The 21,150-nt window shown below is 35.4% G+C and overlaps 1 protein-coding gene and 1 long non-coding RNA gene across 4 annotated transcripts in view; one reads left to right on the top strand and one right to left on the bottom strand.

The window, feature by feature from the left end:
- LOC108473245 (midasin) overlaps positions 1 to 18,912 on the top strand; it is a 33,652-nt gene extending 14,740 nt beyond the window's left edge. Inside the window, exons 30-77 of one of the 3 annotated variants that reach the window (XM_017774763.2) lie at positions 59 to 124; positions 290 to 454; positions 548 to 755; positions 869 to 1,743; positions 1,838 to 3,349; positions 3,479 to 3,656; positions 3,752 to 3,817; positions 4,471 to 4,553; positions 4,668 to 4,913; positions 5,038 to 5,176; positions 5,253 to 5,338; positions 5,414 to 5,499; positions 5,908 to 6,049; positions 6,128 to 6,214; positions 6,377 to 6,500; positions 6,579 to 6,733; positions 7,232 to 7,345; positions 7,434 to 7,583; positions 7,679 to 7,858; positions 7,946 to 8,128; positions 8,207 to 8,308; positions 8,382 to 8,606; positions 8,696 to 8,818; positions 9,194 to 9,275; positions 9,350 to 9,480; positions 9,590 to 9,754; positions 10,079 to 10,154; positions 10,242 to 10,354; positions 11,060 to 11,139; positions 11,214 to 11,327; positions 11,575 to 11,643; positions 11,742 to 11,898; positions 12,012 to 12,175; positions 12,275 to 12,372; positions 12,478 to 12,710; positions 12,804 to 13,049; positions 13,291 to 13,512; positions 13,585 to 13,743; positions 13,817 to 14,041; positions 14,164 to 14,466; positions 14,549 to 14,695; positions 15,048 to 15,254; positions 15,347 to 17,098; positions 17,199 to 17,480; positions 17,696 to 17,875; positions 17,989 to 18,087; positions 18,168 to 18,308; positions 18,403 to 18,912. In XM_017774763.2, the coding sequence (XP_017630252.1) occupies positions 59 to 124; positions 290 to 454; positions 548 to 755; positions 869 to 1,743; positions 1,838 to 3,349; positions 3,479 to 3,656; positions 3,752 to 3,817; positions 4,471 to 4,553; positions 4,668 to 4,913; positions 5,038 to 5,176; positions 5,253 to 5,338; positions 5,414 to 5,499; positions 5,908 to 6,049; positions 6,128 to 6,214; positions 6,377 to 6,500; positions 6,579 to 6,733; positions 7,232 to 7,345; positions 7,434 to 7,583; positions 7,679 to 7,858; positions 7,946 to 8,128; positions 8,207 to 8,308; positions 8,382 to 8,606; positions 8,696 to 8,818; positions 9,194 to 9,275; positions 9,350 to 9,480; positions 9,590 to 9,754; positions 10,079 to 10,154; positions 10,242 to 10,354; positions 11,060 to 11,139; positions 11,214 to 11,327; positions 11,575 to 11,643; positions 11,742 to 11,898; positions 12,012 to 12,175; positions 12,275 to 12,372; positions 12,478 to 12,710; positions 12,804 to 13,049; positions 13,291 to 13,512; positions 13,585 to 13,743; positions 13,817 to 14,041; positions 14,164 to 14,466; positions 14,549 to 14,695; positions 15,048 to 15,254; positions 15,347 to 17,098; positions 17,199 to 17,480; positions 17,696 to 17,875; positions 17,989 to 18,087; positions 18,168 to 18,308; positions 18,403 to 18,435 (10,773 nt within the window). In that variant the 3' untranslated portion in view covers positions 18,436 to 18,912. Of the gene's footprint in view, positions 1 to 58; positions 125 to 289; positions 455 to 547; positions 756 to 868; positions 1,744 to 1,837; positions 3,350 to 3,478; positions 3,657 to 3,751; positions 3,818 to 4,470; positions 4,554 to 4,667; positions 4,914 to 5,037; positions 5,177 to 5,252; positions 5,500 to 5,907; positions 6,050 to 6,127; positions 6,215 to 6,376; positions 6,501 to 6,578; positions 6,734 to 7,231; positions 7,346 to 7,433; positions 7,584 to 7,678; positions 7,859 to 7,945; positions 8,129 to 8,206; positions 8,309 to 8,381; positions 8,607 to 8,695; positions 8,819 to 9,193; positions 9,276 to 9,349; positions 9,481 to 9,589; positions 9,755 to 10,078; positions 10,155 to 10,241; positions 10,355 to 11,059; positions 11,140 to 11,213; positions 11,328 to 11,574; positions 11,644 to 11,741; positions 11,899 to 12,011; positions 12,176 to 12,274; positions 12,373 to 12,477; positions 12,711 to 12,803; positions 13,050 to 13,290; positions 13,513 to 13,584; positions 13,744 to 13,816; positions 14,042 to 14,163; positions 14,467 to 14,548; positions 14,696 to 15,047; positions 15,255 to 15,346; positions 17,099 to 17,198; positions 17,481 to 17,695; positions 17,876 to 17,988; positions 18,088 to 18,167; positions 18,309 to 18,402 lie in introns of all 3 variants that reach the window. The other 2 variants (XM_053020614.1, XM_053020615.1) reach the window with 2 other exon arrangements.
- LOC128282415 (uncharacterized) lies at positions 17,727 to 18,227 on the bottom strand. Its single transcript, XR_008272685.1, has 2 exons — positions 17,960 to 18,227; positions 17,727 to 17,882 (listed from the first exon to the last, which is right to left on the bottom strand). It is a non-coding gene; the product is annotated as an uncharacterized LOC128282415 (long non-coding RNA).
- Positions 18,913 to 21,150: the final 2,238 nt, after the last annotated feature.

The following is a 21,150-nucleotide window of genomic DNA, read 5'->3' as shown; positions in this document are numbered from 1 at the left end:
TAAAGCTTTTTTATTTTTATTATACGTGGAAGTACTCAATATCTCTCTGTCTGTGTAGGCTTTGAAGGAGGGTTGTTGGGTTTTGCTGGATGAACTTAATCTTGCTCCACAATCTGTCTTAGAGGTATGGTTGCCAAGCTTTGTTACAGTAGAGTTGTTTATTTAAATAGCCAGCTCGTGCAAGTCCTTTCAGGAGAAAGAAAGCTGTTAATTTTATATTTCATGTCCAAAATTAATTAAAATAAACAGTAAAAGTATGTCAATTAAGCGCACTATCATTGTTCATTAGGGTTTAAATGCAATATTGGATCATCGAGCTGAGGTTTTTATTCCAGAACTTGGTCGTACTTTTAGTTGCCCGGCATCCTTCCGAGTTTTCGCTTGTCAGAATCCTTCTTCTCAAGGTGGTGGGAGGAAGGGGCTACCGAGGTCTTTTCTTAATCGTTTCACTAAGGTTTGTTCATCTGCTTCCACTGATCCTAAAGTACACTTAAGAATACCTGGTTGATGAATGATGATCTGACCATGTAACATTCTGCCATTTCAGGTATATATTGATGAGTTAGTTGAGGAGGACTACCTTTTCATCTGCAGCTCACTTTATCCATCAATTCCATGCCCGGTACTTTCAAATTTGATCTCATTTAATAAACGGTTACATGAGGATACCATGTTGCATCACAAGTTTGCTCAGAATGGATCACCTTGGGAGTTTAATCTGCGTGATGTGCTTCGGTCATGCCAGATCCTACAAGGTGTAATTTGTATTATGTTTTCTTTTAATAGCTAATTTTCAACTGATGTTTACTGAGGGGTTTTGTTTTTAACAAAAAAGCGCTTACTGAGGTCTCATGATAAATAATTTTAGGTACACCAGTTGGTAGCTTCATCAATCTTATCTATGTTCAAAGAATGCGTACTGCAGCTGATCGCAGACAAGTTATGCAGCTGTATGAACAGGTTTTTGGGGTTAAACCATCTATAAATCCTTTCCCAAGAGTGCAGCTAAATCCTGATTACTTGATTGTTGGGAGTGCTGCTATTAAAAGAAAATTTTCACAGCCATCGAGTAATTCTAGTCAGCTGAAAGTTCTGCCCAGTGTTCGTTGCAATTTAGAAGCTGCTGCACATTGTGTACAGCGAGGATGGTTGTGTATCTTGATTGGCCCACCATCATCTGGAAAAACCTCATTGATAAGGTTGCTGGCTGAGCTTACTGGCAATGTACTACATGAATTAAATCTGTCATCAGCAACTGACATTTCTGAACTGCTTGGATGTTTTGAGCAATATAATGCCCTTCGTGATTTTCGCTTGGTTGTTGCTCAAGTTGGTCGTTTTGTTAATGAGTATAGCAGTATGTTATTGGAGACCTCCATGAAGACATTCTTACATGACAGAAAGGATTTAATTGCCAGATGGCTTGCTTTTTTTTCTGATGTTAATTCTGACTTGGTGCCATGTTCTTTTTTGTGCTCTGAGGTTTCGGATGGCTTTTACAAGTCTCTTTCTTCATTGATTGAAATTATTGAACAGCTGAAGTCCGATTTAGAAAAAAATGTTTTGCCTATTTCATGGGCAAGAGAGGATCTGGAAAGAACCATGAAAACCATATTGAAATTGCAAGAGCACATGAAAAGGCCGTCTTCTGTTAAGTTTGAATGGGTTACAGGATTATTGATAAAGGCTATAGAGAATGGAGAATGGATTGTTCTTGAGAATGCAAATCTTTGTAATCCTACGGTATGCAGATTTTGTCATATGATCTAAAATCTTGTAATATTTTTGTTACTGTCTTGTTCATTAACTAATAGGTTTTCTGGGTTTTTTCTGTCAGGTTCTTGATAGAATAAACTCTTTGGTGGAACCAGATGGAACAATTACTGTAAATGAGTGTGGGTTTGTTGATGGAAAACCTGTTGTTCTCCGCCCACACTCTAATTTTCGGATGTTTCTCACCGTAAACCCAAGCTTCGGTGAAGTATCTCGAGCGATGCGAAACAGAGGTGTTGAAATATTCATGATGGATCCGTATTGGATTTTTGAGGAAGGAAGTGGATATAGTTCTGAGGAGCTAGAAATGAAAGATGTGCAGAGATTTCTTGTTCTTGCAGGCATTCCTGGCGTTAAGTTAGTTGACTCAATGGCGAAAGCACATGCCTATGCTAGGATTGAAGGTTTATGTCTTAATGTACGCATCACTTATCTTGAGCTTGCACGGTGGGTTCAATTATTTCAGCACCTTCTCATGAATGGTAATCAGGTGCTATGGAGCCTCCAAATAAGTTGGGAGCATACCTATCTTTCATCTTTTGGCGAGGCTGAAGGGATTAACATTGTCAATCATGCGAAGAATGCTTATTTGTCGGTGACTGAATTGCATGCATCCAATTCATCACTGGAGTCTTCTCTTTGTTTACCTGGAGGGTGGCCAATACCGTTAACTTTGAGAGATTTTACATGGTATTCAAAAGGGGCCTTGGTCAAGCAGAATTGCTCATATTTGGAGTTCTTGGGAGCACACTATGCATCACATGAACTTGCAATTGGTATCTGTCCTGTTGAGGACATGTTACATAGGTTTGGATGCAAGCAAACATATCTATTGAACTCTAAGATGTTACATAGGATTCTCTATCCTCATGTTTCTAAAAGATTGACTTCAGATTCTGATGACAAAAAGGAATTTAACTTAAATGTTGTAGATAAGATGATGTTGTTCGCTGCAAACTGGGTAATTGAACAGGCAACAGAAGATGATTTTCAGCTGTATCTTCAGTGGTTTAGCTGGTTTAGTTTTCAATTGGAGCCATATGGTCAGTTTTTCGAATCTTTTTTAACTTCACTTGAACAGGAAAGGAGGCATCCGATTTGGACCTATATAATTCACTGTCGTCAAGAGCTTATATTACTTAATCAAGTAAATACGAACTTGCATCCAACCGCTATGCTTTCTCTGGAATTATTTAATTTAACTTCATCAGACCATTTGTCAAATTCATCAAGTAAGCTCCTGTATGACGCTGTTCGCTGTGTGGGCCTACTCAGACTTAGTTATCAACAATGGAATGCTGAAAGTAGGCATAAATACACAGATGAGTCACATTGTTTCATACCTTTTCTGGAAGCTCTTCGCAGTTTGGAGGAGGAAGTCTTAAGAATGCTTGTTGGGTCTACTTCTTTTGATTTGTTATATGATTTTTACACCAATCTCCTTGAAGATCATATACTGTTTTGGGAAGCTCTTATCTCATGGCAGCTTGAGGGCTTGCTGGTATCTGGGCGTTCATTATTAAAAGATGCTGAAAAGCTGAAGGAATTTTGCCCTACTGCAGTTAAGAATATGCTGGTTAGCCTCCTGAACAGTCATCTTGCAACTTTTCACATATTTATTATTTCATTATTTAATTATAGAATTGCTACTTTATTACCTTTGATGTAATTGAGGGGTAAATTATTTTGGCAACGTGCTGCATAGGAAACTAAGAATCTTGCTCAACCTTTATCGTTGCGATTCGATTGGGAGAGATCACTGCTATGGGTTCATGGGGGCCACCCAATACTGCCCCCATCTCCCAAATTGTATTATCAACAGCGTCAGCTTTTACAGTTTTGTGAGCTAGTTTGGCCAACAAAGGGAAAATTATGCACGAAGGGTATTGCTTCCTATGCTGGTATCTTTGTGGAAATTCTTTTTCTTGCTTTATCATGACTTGGGTTTGTGATTTGTTGGACTTATCTGATATGGCAGCAAACGAGATTCCTATTGAGATTGTTGTGTCTGTTGATCCTGAACTTCGCTTCATTGCATTGGAAGGTAGAGTTGGAAAACTTTTCAACACACACAGAGTTTTCCTTCATTTTAATATTCCTTCTGTTGTTGCTTGTTGCATGGAGATAGGTTTTTGAGTTGTCTAATATTGTTAAAGCTGTACCTGCTAACATCATGCTTTTCTAAATAAGAACTTCAGTACCTTAAGATAGTATTTTTATGTTGTTTGTGGTGTCCATTAATGTTGGATACTTCATAGCCATTCTAGTTATGCAATCCCTTTATCTTAGGGTTTAGCTTCTGCATTTTCTTGGAGTCAAACTACAATTACTTGTTCACTGATGACTCTTGCTATGAATCTTATCTAATCGGCTAAGTCATGAGTCTTTAAGGCTTTGGTTAGTAAGATGCAGTGGTGATTTCATTTTTCTAGTCAGTTGAAACAAACCATACCTGATTGATAAGTCTTACAAAAAATTCTACCACAGACATAAATCCTTATTTCTCTAATTTAGTTGTGCTGTTGTAGTGACTGTGAGCCCTACATAGGCATACTTGCCCAATTGTGTCCTCTGTTACTTTGCATGTGTAATCAGCATATGGTGTCAATGTGGAATTTGTGTTTTGTCTTGCTCCTTCAGCACTTAAAAGTTTATATCTTCATCCATCTCAATTTTTCTTTTGTCTTCTTTCTTTAGGCATTTGCATGTCATCCTTTATTATGGGTAAACGTGATGAAGATGAAATCCATGTTTTTCATCAAATGGGGGAGGTGTATCAGGTTGTTTCCTGTTCACGTATTATTTTTGTTTCTTTATTATTCAGGCCCTTTTTTTTTATTTAATCATTTGGCATTACTATCTGACACTTGTGGATTTGAACTTTCTGTATCCAGATGCTTTTGAAACGGTTTGAACATGAGAAATGCAAATTGTTGAGCAAATATGGGACTGGTGAAGTTATTTTTGGGGCAAACTCTACTACATGTGATTTTGGTTCTGAAATGTTGTGTTCAAGGTCTGGTTTTGACAGTTGGCTGGATATACATCCGATAGTTGACTGTGCTAGTTGTTTCCTAGATATGGAGCTACTTCAAGAGCTATCATTGCTCATGTTTGTTGATAGTGGGGACCTACAACGAGTAAGTGGACAACTTTTTTCTTCATACTTCATTTTTTCCTTGAATGGTAATTTTTTCCTGCTTTACCATTTTATTTAAAGAGCATGAAGAGGCACACCTAACTTCTGGTCTTCCTTAATGGCAGAAGGGTTTAGTTGATCTGTCTAGCCTTTTGGAATCTAACATTAAACATTCCCTGACTTATTCAACAAGGCCTCCGCAATCTTTTGTACCACATCAAAAGCTGTTATGGTTAATTGATGCATGGACATCAGTGGATGCAGGTCAGTATGGTTTTGTCTACATCTTTGTCTGTTTTTCTTATCAGGAAGCTTAATGCTCTCTATCCTTATATTATAGTGCATGCAAAAGTTTCTAGTTTTATACTAGAGATGTGGTTTTGGTGGCATTCATTCCTGTGGAGCCAGTTCACTGATCCTGTCATGGTATGTTCATCAGAAAGCTCTGTGCTTTTATTTCATGGATGCCTTTCAAAATTCATGATTTGCTTCTTATTCCAGAATTTCTCAGTAATTGATGGTTATGATGTTCCGCTACCAAATGCACTTTTTCAGCCTGTGAGAACAGCTAGCGTTGCCAAAATATTGTAAGATAACTAATTTCACTCTCAACCTGTTTAGAATCTTTATAATATGCATAGAATGGTGCCTGGAAAATTTAATTCTGTTGTAGAGATTTCATTCAACTTACAACATTTCAGTGTAAAATATAAAGTGGATGGGAAATTCTCTCTTCTCTTAACTGTTTGCTCCTGTCCTCTCATTGTTTATGATTTCCATTATGATTTGAGGCTATATTCTGTGTTTAGATGTTTTTGACTGTTATTGTGGTATTTTGCGTAGCTAAACTTCCTTTTTAAACTAACCTGGCAAGTAGGATTCCATTTATCAGCAAATTACTATCAGCTTACTTTCCATAGGTTTAGATTCAAAAGTAATCTTGAAGATTATGTTATTTTGACTTCCATTCTCACGTTTTTTCCATTTTATTTTAGGCAAAGTACACATGATATCAAGGACTTTTCTGTGCTTTCTATGAAGCTTAAGGTTTCTTCATGTGTTCTCTCGCAAATTTCATCCCCAAGGACGGATACATATAACTTTCTTTTTTCTGCTGCTCGCTCTCTTTTCCAACAGGTAGCTTACTTTTGTTTTATTATTCATTTCCTTTGATCTCAACGTGAATGCTCAAATCTTGATGTCATTATGTTCCAGATTATTTATTCACATAAAAAATCATTTGATGCTGAGAAGTTTGCTGCCATCAAGTCTATTCTCTGTTCATCTTCAGACAGTGTGACGGTATGATTTACTTAGGCATGTTACAGATGTGGGAAACTTCTGTGCTGTTTTGAAAAATTTTAAGCATGTTACAGATTTTAACTTTTTTTCTTAGGCACTTCCTATTCATTAAATGTATCATAAATTTCCATTTCTGAGCGCTGCGTCTTCTTTTATTGACAGGACAAAAGTATAGAGCTTGTAAGCTTGCTTATTGCATCATCAAGTCATCAATGTCTGCAGTCGTTGATCCCTTTACACATTGATCCACTGCTCAAAGGACTATATCTTAATGGCTCATCTACTGGTGACTATTCATTGTTGTCTTTTGAGTTCAATTCTGAAAGTAGTCATTTTGGATTAACATTGACGTCCTTTCTTATAGAATCGTACTGGGATCTTGGTATTGCTTGGATGCATATTGGAGGATTACGTTTTGAACTCTTGCTTAGATGTGATAGTATGGATCCTGCCAAAAAATATTCATGGAAATTGTCCCATTTAGAAGAAAAGATTGTTTCTTCTAAACTTGAGATGAAGGTAGGTATCTTGATCTATCTTTGAAAGGTTATGCGGTATTTAGTTCTGTTTCAACTTGTTAGCTCTCACAAATCTTACAGTGATGTTGGATCACAATAACATGTTCAAATATGAACTATGGTATCCAGATTAAGATTTATTTATGTGTAAACACGTCTATTGATCAGTTTAGGCATCATAAAGCAATGAAACATTTTAAATACTATCTTTTTCCTGGGTTGGATGCCTACGTTTTCATTTAAGAATGTCCCGAAAGGCCAAACCTAATGATCTTTTCTTTCTGGATACCTAAAACTCTCAACTTTTGATATTCCTTGTTGATTTCTTTTAGTTTTTTTTTTTTTCCCTTGTAAGCTACTGCCATTAGAAACTTTGTTTTCAAAATATTTTTTGAATTTGGTGAAAAATTCCTAATCACTTGTCGTATAAAATAAGTTTTATCAGAATTGAGCAACTATTAATTTTTTAGTCTGGGGCTTAACTCTTATTCTTTTATAGGTGCGGCAAGAATGCAATTATTTGGCCGGATGGTCTTCATCGAAAGAAACTGATAGCAGGATGTCCCAAGCATTAGAAAAGCTTGAAATTGAACGTAGGAAGCTGCTAAGGAAGGTCTGAATTTTTTTACTTATTTTCTCGGGTTTTTATATTTATTTTGCTCTTTTCTATATATTCATTTGTGGAATTGTTTTTTATTCAGATTGTTTTCCGCCCTGATCCTGCAAAATTCAAAGCACTGAGAAAAGAATGTGATGAGTTTCTTGTACTTGTTGATTCTTCTACGAGTTTGGTAAAAGATACTGAAGGCATGGAGTTGCAACAGATTGTTGACAAAGTGTGCAACTGGCAGGTAAAAATCTTTAGACATAGTTTGATTATATTCCCATTGAATGCAGTAGGTAGCTTTACCATACTTATTTGTTATTGTCTGATTGATTTTTTCAGGAGACAGCCAGCTGTTTCATTGATCATTTGTCAAATGAATATTCCGAGTATATTGATGTAGCCCAGCCAATTCAAGTGGCTGTATATGAAATGAAGCTGGGCTTATCACTTGTTCTGTCAAGTGTGTTGCGGAAAAAATATCTTGACAGAATCCAGGAGGACAATATGGATAGAGTAACGGTGATGTATCCATTTGTTTATTCTTTGGGTGCTTTGTTTCTCAGTCTTGTTTATTAGCTTTCTTGGCTGATTTGAAGTTCCTTGCAGGAGTTGATCCACTCGTTTATGAGGTTCCCAAGGGGCTGCCCATCTAAGTTAGTTTCTGTCAATGACAGGAGGCTGCCAATGTTTTCTTCCCTTGACATGCCTTGTATTACAAAATTCTCTGAAAGAGAGTTGAGCTTGTTGGAAAAGTTGGTTACCATTTCCAGTGATGTCAAAACTGAAAAAGTACTTGCGCTTCCTGTTTTGACACTTTAATTGTATTTTTCCATTATCATGCCTGACATGGTTTCATATCTGAAATAGGGATCTGTTTTGCAACTGAAAGCTGCTCTTTATAATAACGTTCTTATTCGTATTGCACATTCGGTGGCTACTTCAAAGTTGATGGATGATGCATCTTTTATGGTAAGTCCTTTGGTTGATCATTTGCACCAGTACATGACGTCATGCTGATGCTTCATTATGTATTGTCAATCAGCTATTGGACAAAATCTTCTCTGGATTTGCAACCATTTGGATGCATATGAAAATTCAAGGGAAGAATCAAGAAGACCTTCATGGTCAATCTTTTAAGTTCAGACCTAGGGCATTTAGAATTGAAAATGTGATGGAAGTGGATATATCAGCTTTGGGCAAGATGCTTTCAAGTGACAACTTCACTGAATGGCAACAATTGCTGTCTGATGAAGAATCCACTGAAATAGTAAGGCTCCTATGCTGTTATGACCATCTATTTGTTTTTTTCCCCTTCATCTTTTATCTTATAATAATGTTAATGGCCTGTTGATTCAGATGGAAGAGGGAGAGAGAAATGAAAATTTACAGGATGAATGGAGCCTAATGGAAGAATCTATTCTGATTAACATGATCCATATACACAATCAATTGTTTGGGTCCAGCAATCTTGTCCTCACTGTAAGTTCTCCTGAGAGTGTACTGAAATACATTAATAGAATGTCGGAAATGACTTTTTAGTTCATATTCAATGTTCCAAATTGCATTAACTCCTTTAAGAGTTATGGAAAAAATGTTGTTAATTTTGTTATGTAGAAAGTGTTCTCTCTGCTCCCCTCTCCCCATAAGCTATTACTTTGGTTTCTTTTCATTCCTCTTAAAGTTTGATCTATGTATAATCTTGTAGTTGTAATTCTAATTTTTTACTCCCATAAGATGGATGTCCATCATGATTATCTTTCTTCTCCTTGTATTAGTGCGTTTTTGGCTTTATGTTGATTTTTGAGTTTTCTCATGTGAACTTTTTGCCATGTACCTCTATTTTCTTCTGTCCAGCCTGGATCTTTTCAAATCACTGATGTGGACAGATTGCATTCCTTCAGTGGCTCTTACACTTTGGGAGTTGGAATGATCAAAGGTGTGGTTTACAGTTAATATTTTGTTTTTTGTTGTTTGGAGAAACGCTAACCTTATCTTGCTTCTTATTTGCAGGTTTTGGAGGTCTATTTTCTTCCACTTTGGATGCCAAACTTGTGCCGGAGCATCTACTTCGACTCTGGTGGGAGTATGAAGAGAAGTTTCCTTCATCTCATAAAGCTGCTTGCAAATATAATTTTTACAAGGTTTTATAAACCAGTGCATCTTACTATTATGACATCAGTTCTGTATTCCTATTTCCAGCTCAAAGCATTTTCAACTGTATTTATTTTGTTTCCTTTTCCCTTCGCATAGGATTCAAATACTAACATAATGGCCGAAATGGTGGAGTTACTCATTACTCTTAAGAAGCGAGTTCTCACTCTTTTAAGTGAATGGGAAGATCACCCTGGTCTACAAAAAGTCCTGGATGTGATTGAAATGCTATTGGCTATTCCACTGTGCACCCCTTTAGCTAAGGTAGGAGAAATAACAATGCTGCGTGTTGAGCTATTTGTGCTGGTTGTTTATTTTTTATGTAAAGGTTAAGCTTGCAGTAAAATACTTATGATTTTGTCCGAAGGTGAAAAGAAGGTTTTCATATCCCCCACCCAGCCTTGTTAAAAGGCTTTCTTGGATCTTTTAAATGTGTTCCCAGTTGCATGTTTGTGGCATTTATTATGAAAATAAAGTGGTGGGGTGAGTGGGGGGGTTGGTGGAGGGAAATGTATATAATGTGATAGACATGTTGCTTGAAGACCTTAGTATCTCCTTTTGATGGCTGAATTCATCTTGTTTGCGAAGGCTCTATCAGGATTGCAGTTTCTGCTTAACAGGACCCGGATTTTACTGGAAAATGGATCAAAATTTTCTCTCTCTGGTATGTATTTAATGCGCCAAGTCTTAGAAATCATTTTTTTGGATTTGTGATTTATTTATCCATTTTCTGTTGTTTTTAACTTGGTAGAACAACTTGAACCCCTTATTTCTTTGGTGTGCTCGTGGCAAAAAATGGAGTTTGACTGTTGGCCTGTGTTGCTTGATGAGGTTCACGACCAATGTGATGTAAATGCTGCGAAGGTATGAATTGTATATATTTTTGATCTGTGGACTACAAATAAATTTGAATGAGAAAAAAAATTGAGATATTCAGCTAGATGTTTACAGATGTGCACATATACACATATGTGCAGTCACACTCGCTCTAGTAGACCCCCTTCCCTCCCTCTTTGTTCTCTACTCCCCCCTGGCACCCAAAAAAAAAAAAAACAGAAAAAAAAGAAAATCCGGTGTCTGTTCTTCTGGATGCTTTGATAATTCCCTCATGAAAAGTTGAAGCCAATTATTCCTATAGTGTATAATCTGATGCATTATTTATTATGCTCAGAACATTGAAGGATATTTAAACTCATTAGTGTTATATTCATACTAATTGGCCATATTTAAGAAGCTGTTTTATCTTTTAGCTGAATCCCGTTTTCACAACATAATTTTGGGTTAAAGGTTGACTTAGTCCGCAAATTTTTTTTTTTTTTTGTTTAGTTTGGCCCCCTAAAGTTGCAAATTTTCATATTCGATGGGCCAACCATTTGCATGTTACAAAAAAGCTGACATGGGATGTTGAGAAAGCGCCACACTGCACAAAATATTTTCTTATATGTGATAAATTCAGAAAAAATGGGAAAAACTAAAAAAAGTAAAACTTCAAAAATCTTTTTATTTTTAAATCACTAAATTTTTTAAAGATTTTTATTTAATATTTGTTTGTGACTATTTTCATTGCAGTTATGGTTTCCGCTTTACTCTGTTCTTCATCCAAGGCATTCCTCTGATTCTGCCGGACATGATCAGTCTACAATTGCAAGGCATGTTTTGACTTCTATTATTTGTAAATTTTCATTTTGCAAGAGCTGGAGTCTAACACAAATAACATTTGCAGTTTGGAGGAGTTCATTCAAACATCAAGCATAGGTGAATTCAGGAAGCGCCTTCAACTTCTTTTTGCATTCCTGGGACAAATAATTAGTGGTAGAAGTCTTGGAATATATTCAAGGTCAGTCATGCTGGAGATTGGACATCTTTACTGTTTTTGCATCTGTTATGATACATTTCATATTAGTTACTATTTATAACAATTTTTTGGAGGATTATTTATATTTACACTGCATATAATTTCCTTATTTTGCTTCTTTTAGTGGCTTGGCATTTTCATCATAATCAGGCCATGTTGCAATTTTAGCTTTTCAATTTTCTCTGATATGTTCTCATTGTAAGCATTTTGTTTCAAAACTTTAATGCAGCCCTTGGCAAGAGGAAAATATCAAAATTTTGTACAACATATTTGGATTCTACGTGCAGTTTTTACCGCTGTGAGTTACTTTCTACTATTGCCATCCATAATACCCAAGCCCTGGTCTGAGAATTTGTATACTTGTTTTGTTGCTTATCATATCTGTACCTTCCTCAGTGTAATGGAGTTGATAGAAGCTAATAGAAAAAGAATAGAGACTGAACTGAAAGACCTTCTGAAGTTGTGTCGGTGGGATCGTTTTGAGAATCAGTTGTCCTTTGATCACTTGAGAAAGCCTCGGCAGAAGATCCAGAAACTAATACAGAAGTACAGTGTAAGTTGCAACCCCTTGGCAGTTATAGAGGATTTTCATTCAGTGTTCTTGGTTCAGGCTTATATAACTATTTTTGGAGAAACATTTTCAGTTGCTTTTAATGTGTTGGACAGGATATGTTGCAGCACCCTATTATGCTTATTCTTAATGAAGAGGCAGGACAGAAAGGATTGAAAATTGTTTCAATGCAAAGCCCAAAGCTACTCAACGATACCTCTGAGAGCATTAGGATGTTAAATTCTGTTTTAAATCTGACACAGTTTAGTGATGAATACAGGTTCAATTGCTTTTACAGTTTTCCATTTTGGCTCTTTGTATTCATCTATTTCTTCATCAAGAAAACTTCCTTAACATTGAGGTCATTTCTCTGATCTAGGTCTCTGTGGTACACCAACTGGGGCAAGAAAGTAAATGACACCCTTCAAAACTTGCACCTTGAGAAGATAACTGAATTACATTTTATCAATTCTGAAGGTTTTCTTCTTTTTGCTCTTACTTCTTTCCTTTACAGTTTCATTTAAATAAAATGTGTTCAGGAGACATTATCAGATGAAATTCTTAAGAAATTAATTTTTGAAGACATTGCAGGTGTCACAAGGCAGTTCTCCTTCACCCAAATTGCATGTTTATCTTTCCAGGATGAGTGGAATGATTTGTGGCACACACTTGAAAAAATAGGTAGAACGACTATGGATTGTGGTGACCTTTGGATGGATGTTAACAGAAGTCAAGGGAAGAAGAGGGCGTTGTCTGAACTTCTAAAGCTGTTAGAAAGCACTGGGCTACATAGACACAAGTTTGAAATTATGGAGGTAACTGATGCCTGATTTTACTTTTGTAGTTTTTGTGCATTGTTGTTTAAATTTCATGATTCATCCTAAATTGGTTGTACTGGCATTTGGTAGATATCAAATCCTTCAAGCTGGTTATTCCTTCAGCCCTCATATGATGCAAAGCATTTGTTGATGGCACGAACTAGGCTACCTAATGGAGTTGCTGATGTTGCTTCTAATGTGGAAAAATGTTTGCCGAAGGAAAATCTGGATTCTGAATGGAAAACAGTTAATGAGTTTTACTTCAAAAGCTTGGCTGCAGTGCAGGTTCTTCAACAGATTCGCCTGAAACATCATCAAGATTTTACATCTGAACAGGTAGAATTTGTGGCTATCAATGCCGCTCGGTAGAAACCTGGTTCTTTGCATGCTTGTTTATACCTCTACTTTTGAATATTAAGGATAAATCACATCTTATTTATCTGCTTCATTTGCTGCAATTGTGCAGCCATTTTAATTATTGCCTTCTTGCCTGGAAGGTTAAGCTTTAGGCAATGAAGAAAAGGGGGATTAAAAATAGCTTACGATAAAATTTTATTTGTTTTAATAATTTATGCAGGTTAGCCGGTCAGTTTCTTATCTTAGCCATCTTTTAACTATACTACAAATGCAAAGAGAAGCTGCCTATGATTTTGCGAGACAATTAAACACCTTGCACAAATATGCCACTGCTCTGGAAAGTTCATTTTCGCGTTGCACGGATTCTTTTGGAAAAGCAAATGGATGTTGTGTATTTGCTAAAAGTCAACATGCCACCTTTAACAGCTTGTGGCAACAGAAGGTATATGTTTTGTTTTTGCTTGTTCTATTTTCTGTAAAGCTTCTGCTAAGTCTTATGTTGGTAATATTGCAGCAACTGTTTGATAATCTGGACGCAATGTTGATTGAAGAGTCTCTGTTGCTCAGAACTGTAGAATCTACCCATTTGAACTCTTGTCAAAATGTCAAAGCTGTAGCAAATAGGATCCTTGGTGTCATTGAAGAATTTATCCCAACTTTAAAGAAATCTAAGGTGCAAAAACTTGCTTCTAAGCAGTATTGGCCTTTTCACAAGGATGTTGTTACTTATTAGAATTCTGTCACAGGAATTATTGGACAACTATTTTGTTGGTTGTGATGGATCTATAGTCACTTTGGCTGGTACCATTCATCCTTATGTGATTTCGGAGCAGATGGAACAATTGGTGCTTCATAACTTCCAAGTGCTTCAGGAGTTTGAGCAGAAGCTTTCTGTTTCTGTCAAGGGAGATTTTGAAAAAAATTCAATTGTAGAGTCTGTGCTCAGTCATTTTGGTGAAAGATTCAATAAGGTATCTTCTATTTCTAGAAGTATACATGTGTCAATTATAGAGTCTCGAAATAGTTGAATGTATTCTGTGCATGGCTGGTGTGTTTAGAGGGAGCTTTAGTGAATCAAGTGTTCCTTTTGCAGGGGAAGTTGATCGCTGAATGGTTTAGGGTAGCCTTTGAGAAGGATAATGAATGCAAAAATCTTCATGAGCTAGCTGGTCCTTGTGAAAAGTGTCCTGAACTTGAGGCTCAGTTTGGTGATGCCTTCAAAAGAACAATTACTCATGTTATGGACGTGTTGCAAAAGTTAGGTTCACTGGATAACCATGTATCTAAACCTGAAGCTCAATCAGCGAGTATAACAGCATGGGAGTCCCTATTTAAATCTGTAAATTTGAGAGTGGATGAACTATGTAATAAGGTTCTTGAAACAATCCAGTTTGCAGTAAGTTCGTTATTTGTGTTTCTAAGTGACTCCTAACAATATGTTTGGTTTTTGCCTTCTGATTTAGTTCTGTCTGTGGCAGGAATATCTGATAAGTCATTCTGGCAAGAATATTTTCAGTCTCTCTGTGCATTGTGGAACAAACTTAAAGTGCATACATGCCTTGCTGGACTTAATATCAAGCTTTAGTGATAGTTTCCTTGAAGACTTCTTAGTTATGCATAAAACGGTAAGTTGGTTCATCATGAGTCTTACGATTTATTTTATGTAACTTGCTTTTCCTGTCTGTCCACATTGAAATGAGGCATAACTTGTATGTTGAAAGTATTTAACTAGAGCGATTGAGCTATCACAGTTACTATATTTTCATCCCATCTAATCTTTTATGCATTCTGTTTTTGTATATCTCCTAGTAAAATGTGTAGGAAATTGGATTGGTAGTTTTGCCATCAAAACTTTTATGCAATTCTGTTTATAGAATTTAATGTATTCTTTTGTACAATCTTTTAGCTATTAGAAAAAGCAGCAAAAGGTTCCCCAGCTGGATATTTCTAGGACTTGATTTTTGTTCTTCTGTGCAGGTTTCTGTAGTTACTCATGGACTTGCAAATATATTAGCTGAATTGTTTGCCAAAGGATTTGGTGTTTCACCGAAAGACCAGGAAGATGATACCAGTCATGATATGACTAGAGATGCCAGTGGGACAGGTATGGGGGAAGGTGCTGGGGTAAATGATGTCAGCGACCAGATAAATGATGAAGATCAGCTACTTGGCGCATCTGAAAAGGTATGTTACTGTATTAAATTGGAGTTTCCTTATTCATTCCTAACATTTAATTGTGAGAAATTATATTGAACTTTCACTCCATGCTGCTGCAGCCAAGCGAAGAACAAGATGCCTCAAATGATGTTCCAAGTAAGAATGAAAAAGGAATTGAGATGGAGCAGGATTTTGCTGCTGATACATTTAGTGTCAGTGAGGATGACTCTGGGGAGGATAATGACGAAGATACTGAGGATCAGCAATTGGAGTCTGCTATGGGGGAAACTGGAGAAAAGAGTGAAGTGGTTGATGAGAAGCTTCAGGACAAGGATGATGATGAGAATCCAAATAACAATGAAAAGTATGAATCTGGGCCTTCAGTTAGGAACAGTGACATGAGCAGTAGGGAGTTCAGAGGCAAGGAAGATTCTGCTGGTAATGCTGATGAACGTGAAGAAAATAAAGTGAATGAACTTGAGAAGGAAACTGGTGAGAGTGAAAATCAGGCTGATATCGATGAGAATGAGAACATTGAAGACATGAACTTAAACAAAGAAGAGGCATTTACTGATCCAACTGGATTGGAACTTGATGAGCTGAATCAAAATTCTAGTGAAGATATCAACATGGATGAAACTGATGTTAAGGAAGATGATGGTGCTGACGAGGAAGAAGAATCTGCTAAAGATGGCACTGATGAAGGTAACTCAAATCCTGTTGATGAAACTAATGAAGAGATGGAGAGTGAAAGACATGATGGAGCTGCTGAAAAGGATGATATGGTGGATGCTACTTCTGAGAAGGATGATCTTGGTGGCGATCAGGAGGATCCTGAGATGAACCAAATGGCTGCAAAGAAAAATGTTTCTGAATCGGAAATTTCTGATCTCAATAGTGATCCTGTTCCTGATGGGGGAGCTGCGACTCAGCCAAACAGTGAGGCATTGGATGTGAGTAATGTTGCATCCGAAGCAAACTGGGCTAATAGCAGTGATGTCTGCAATGACATCGCTCAGAGAAATCTTCCTTCCACTAACAAGTCCGACTTGAATATCATGGTTGCTGACTCATCAGATAGTGGGAAGTTTGGTGATCATCATCCAAAATCAGAGTTTCCTCACCCAGATGATATTCCATTTCAGAAAAAACAATCAAACCCTTACAGAAATGTTGGAGATGCCCTTCAGGAGTGGAAAGAAAGAGTCAACATCTCTGTTGATCTTCAGGATGATAATGAGGAGTCACAGGAAGAAATTGAGGATGAGAATGCTAACGAGTATGGTTATGTCTCTGAATTTGAAAAAGGAACGGCTCAGGCACTGGGACCTGCTACAGCTGAGCAGATGGATGCTGATGTCGATGTCGATGTCAAGAAGCCTGATGAAAATGCTGTTTCGGAAAAGGAAGATGGTAGCATTGATATGGAAATAGATGAGAAAAATCCTGAAGAGCATCCTATTAAGCACTCTTCCTCCATCATTAAAAATAGGGAGAAGGAACAGGTTCAGGTTTCTGAGTTAGAGGAGCAAGCAAATCATCTATCCCCTGGAGACTCTAGTCATGATGATGGTGATCAAAGAAACATTTCAGAGGGCTTGATCTCTGTAAAGAAGTCCTACTTGAGTGAGGATGTATATCAACTCAACAGACTTTCAATAGGTGAAGAGGAAATGGGGCAAGTCCAGGACCTTGAAGAAGCTGCAGGTGATGTAAAAAATAATGCAACTGCTCTTTGGAAAAGATATGAGCTGCTTACAACAAGACTATCCCATGAGTTGGCTGAACAGCTACGTCTTGTTATGGAACCCACTCTTGCCAGCAAACTCCAAGGGGATTATAAGACTGGCAAAAGGATTAACATGAAGAAGGTAGTGTGTCTGATACATTGAGTGTATACCTGCCTTCTTGTTTTTTTTTTTTTTTTGGTTATTGCAAAACCTTATTTTTCTACGTGTTCGGAAATTATAGGTCATTCCATACATAGCTAGTCACTACCAGAAAGATAAAATATGGCTAAGGCGAACCAAACCAAATAAGCGAGATTACCAAGTTATTATTGCAGTTGATGACTCTCATAGTATGGCAGAAAGTGGTTGTAGTGAGGTTGCTGTCAAAGCTTTAGTGACTGTTTGTCGTGCCATGTCTCAATTGGAAGTTGGAAATTTGGCTGTTGCCAGCTTCGGGAAGAAAGGAAACATAAGGTTGTTGCATGATTTTGATCAGCCCTTCACTGGTGAATCAGGTGTTAAGGTTAGTACTCTCAATTATTCTTCTTGAAAGAGAATGAGATTATTTGCCTTATTGCTGTGTCTTTCATTTAGACTATATGTGTGTCTAACTGCTCACTGAACTCTGAAGCTTCTGAGAACATGCTTTTCTTATAATTTTTTTCCTCTTCTGGATCTAGCAGAGGTTTATTCATCTTCAACATGACTGATTGTTTAGTAAATAATTTTCTGGGACAGATGATTTCTAGTCTGACATTCAAACAAGAGAATACTATCACGGATGAACCAGTTGTTGATCTGTTGAGGTTTTTAAATAAGAAGTTGGATGCTGCAGTTACAAATGCAAGACTTCCTTCTGGACAAAACCCTCTACAGCAACTTGTTCTAATTATTGGGGATGGCCGGCTACATGAGAAGGTGCTTGCTGAAAATAAAAACGAGAACGGAATCATGCGCTGATAGTTTTGTCCAATCCAAATTGATTAAAATGGTTTTATTTACTTTTTTGTGTTTATGCACTATGTATGCAGGAGAACTTGAAGCGCTGTGTTAGGGATGTCTTAAGTAGTAAGCGAATGGTTGCTTTCCTTATTCTTGATAGCCTGCAGGAATCGATCATGGATCTTCAGGTTTGTTGACGCCTTGTATCAGATTGCCTCTGAAGATATAAGATTTGATTTCTTTTGATATATCTTTGTTTTGTCTATAGGAGGTAATAACTAGTCAGGACAACAACAATCAATTTAAAATCTCAGTTTCGAAATATCTAGATTCTTTTCCCTTCCCATACTACGTCGTATTGGGGAATATCGAAGCACTTCCAAAGACCCTAGCTGATTTATTAAGACAGGTAATTTGGCTCTAGGTGATTATTTGCATGTATGTCTTATTTCATTTATTTGATTAGCATGAGTAAAATTCGGTTTTACTCTTTCTGTTGGCAGTGGTTCGAGCTCATGCAGAATTCAAGAGACTAGACACATTTTTTGATCGAAGGACGGAGATGTGGAGAGGTTAAAGGGATCACAAATGAGGAAATATCCAACAAACTGTATAAAGCTAATTTGGGAGCTGCCTAGGAGAGACTGAAGATGATGATGATCCAGTCCATGTACTTTACAGGTACAAATATGATAAAGACAGCTTGTATATGGAAGCCAGCTAGAAAAGCTTCTTTGTGAAATTGTCATTATCATTTTTTTTAATAGGAAAAAAAATATAGAAACATTAAACTGGTTAAAATGGGTAAACCAGTTTAACATAGGTGTATAGTTGGATGTTTACTCCTTCGGGAAAGAAGATGAAAGTTGTGATCGAAAGGGCCAACCCAACCATCAGCGTCTTATAATCTCAACTTTTATGGTCCAAATGTGAGATATCATACCATTTGGTCACCATCATTTGGTGCACGGTATTGGTAATTTACATTAATAAATTTACTTACATTGAAATAACTTTTTGCATATAAAATGCAAACAAATGGGCCGATAATCTTTGTAGGTATAAAAGCTTGAGTTTAATGTCAAATAATTTCATTTTCCTTTAATTATAAAAAAACAAATAAACCAACAAACAGGACTCAAAATTGATAAAGAAATGATGTGTGATTGCGATGCACCACTACGTGGGAATGTGGCTGCCTTGAATTATAACCTGCTTCGAGGAGTATTAGGATCATACCATTGCCGTTGGAAAATCGAATAGAAAAATTCGATAGGTTATTTTCACATTTTGTAGTATATGTGTTACCCTTTTTTTTTCAAAAAAAATTCTACTATCCCTATGGAATGCATAGTTTCATTTTCGAAAAAAAAAAAATTTTCCTAATGTTTGTAATGTTGGACATTATAGTAGTGTGAAAAGAAAATTGATATTCTCTTTTAAATCTGTTTAAAATATAAAAATCATAAAAACTAATAAAAATAGAAACTTTTAAAATTATTGAAAATATTGAAAATTAAAATTAATAAATAACTGTAGAAATTACATCAAAACTATAAAAAGATTGTAAAACTATCTAAAAGATTATAAAATTAATAACGATAATTATAGACTTGCTAAAATTACAAACAATAGAGAAATATAAAAAATTACCAAAAAATAAAAATATGATTATTTTTTATTTTCCCAACAAAAATAAAATAAAATTTATATTAAGAATATTATATAAATTAAAATAAAAATTATAGAAAATTACAAAAATAATAAAGAAATATAGAAAATTATATATGACCTAAAAAGAAGTTCCAAAAAAAAAAAATAGGCCGCTTTGTTCACCACTTGGACATTAAAAAAAAGTTTAGATGAATTAAAAAACTTGGTTTATTTCCCATGCTCGTAGTACAGTGAGTGGTGATTCCAACAAATTGGCAATTGCTAGACTTAATCCAGGGTGATACGTTCTTTCAATTTTTTTTAACTCTTCATGTGTTAGTTCGTTGGTTTTTATTTTGTTTTGAATCATTATGTTTGATTCGATTAAGTTATTATTAAATTGAATAAAAATTTTGTTTTATGTTTTGTTGGGAACTTTTTTTTATAATTTTCATTTTTAATGTATTTTATATTTCTTGTAATTTTATTATTTTATAATTATTTATAACTTTTAAAATTTTCATACTTTTTATGGAATTTTTATAATTTTTCATATTTAATTATTAATTATTATTTTCTGTAGTTTTTGGATTTATACTAATTTTTATGGTGTTTATTAATTTTTAATATTTTTATATTTTAACAAATTTAGAAAGAAACTATCCATTTTGCCATGTGGTACAATAGTAGTGTGCCACGTGAAAAACATAATCCAAAAATAAAACCATTAAATTTTAACTGTTAGTTGTTAAAGTTACGATCAAAGAAGTTGATTGAATGTACTTTTTCAGTATGAGAACTAAGAAAAACAACAAGGATGGATGAAAAAATATAAAATAAAATTGTGAAAAATTTTAAAAATGTAAACAATGATAAAAGAAGAAAACTGAGCGGATGGATGAGGAAAAAAAAAAGATGAATGTACTTTAGAGGTCTTTTATTATAGGGACTTAAGTAAGATTAATCCTTTTATTATTAAAAAGAATAAAATAAGAATAAACTCAACTCGAGCTAACATTTATTATTTACAAAATATATAGGAAAATGCTGATGATTTTTGAAACATATGATTAATGAACAGTTAAAAATTGATAAAATTTTAATATATTAAAGGAATATTATTTAATTAAATGAATTGATATATTAAAAGTATTAATACACTTGTCTTTACAAGATCAGTTGATTTTGACAAAAAAAAAAAAAGTTAATGGTGTGAGTTGTAGGTAATGGTTGTCAAATTTTAAGGACTGATATGATAAAAATAGTTTAAGGACCCATGTGAAATATAATAAGCTATTATTATTTGAATAAAAGGATGCTTAACGAATCGACAATCATCAGGGTTTATGAACTATGGATCTAATCAACTTTAATTTATAAAATGAAATAAATAAAAGACTATAATAAAGTTGATTCGCGGATAAACTTTTATTTAATTAAATAACATTTAAAGTTTATATTTAATAGGCAACTTAAAGAGCATTACATGCATTGGGGAAATGTTATAAGCTATGGGAACTAAGTTTTTTTCTTTTAATTATGGGTAATTAAGTTTTAATTTTAAGGATTTAGTCTCTATATATTTTTTATTTAAAGAT

Source organism: Gossypium arboreum, chromosome 10 (genome assembly GCF_025698485.1).
Source record: "Gossypium arboreum isolate Shixiya-1 chromosome 10, ASM2569848v2, whole genome shotgun sequence".
Lineage (NCBI taxonomy): Eukaryota > Viridiplantae > Streptophyta > Magnoliopsida > Malvales > Malvaceae > Gossypium > Gossypium arboreum.
The sequence above is the reverse complement of the archived record's forward strand: the minus strand, read 5'-3'. Positions and strand labels throughout refer to the sequence as shown.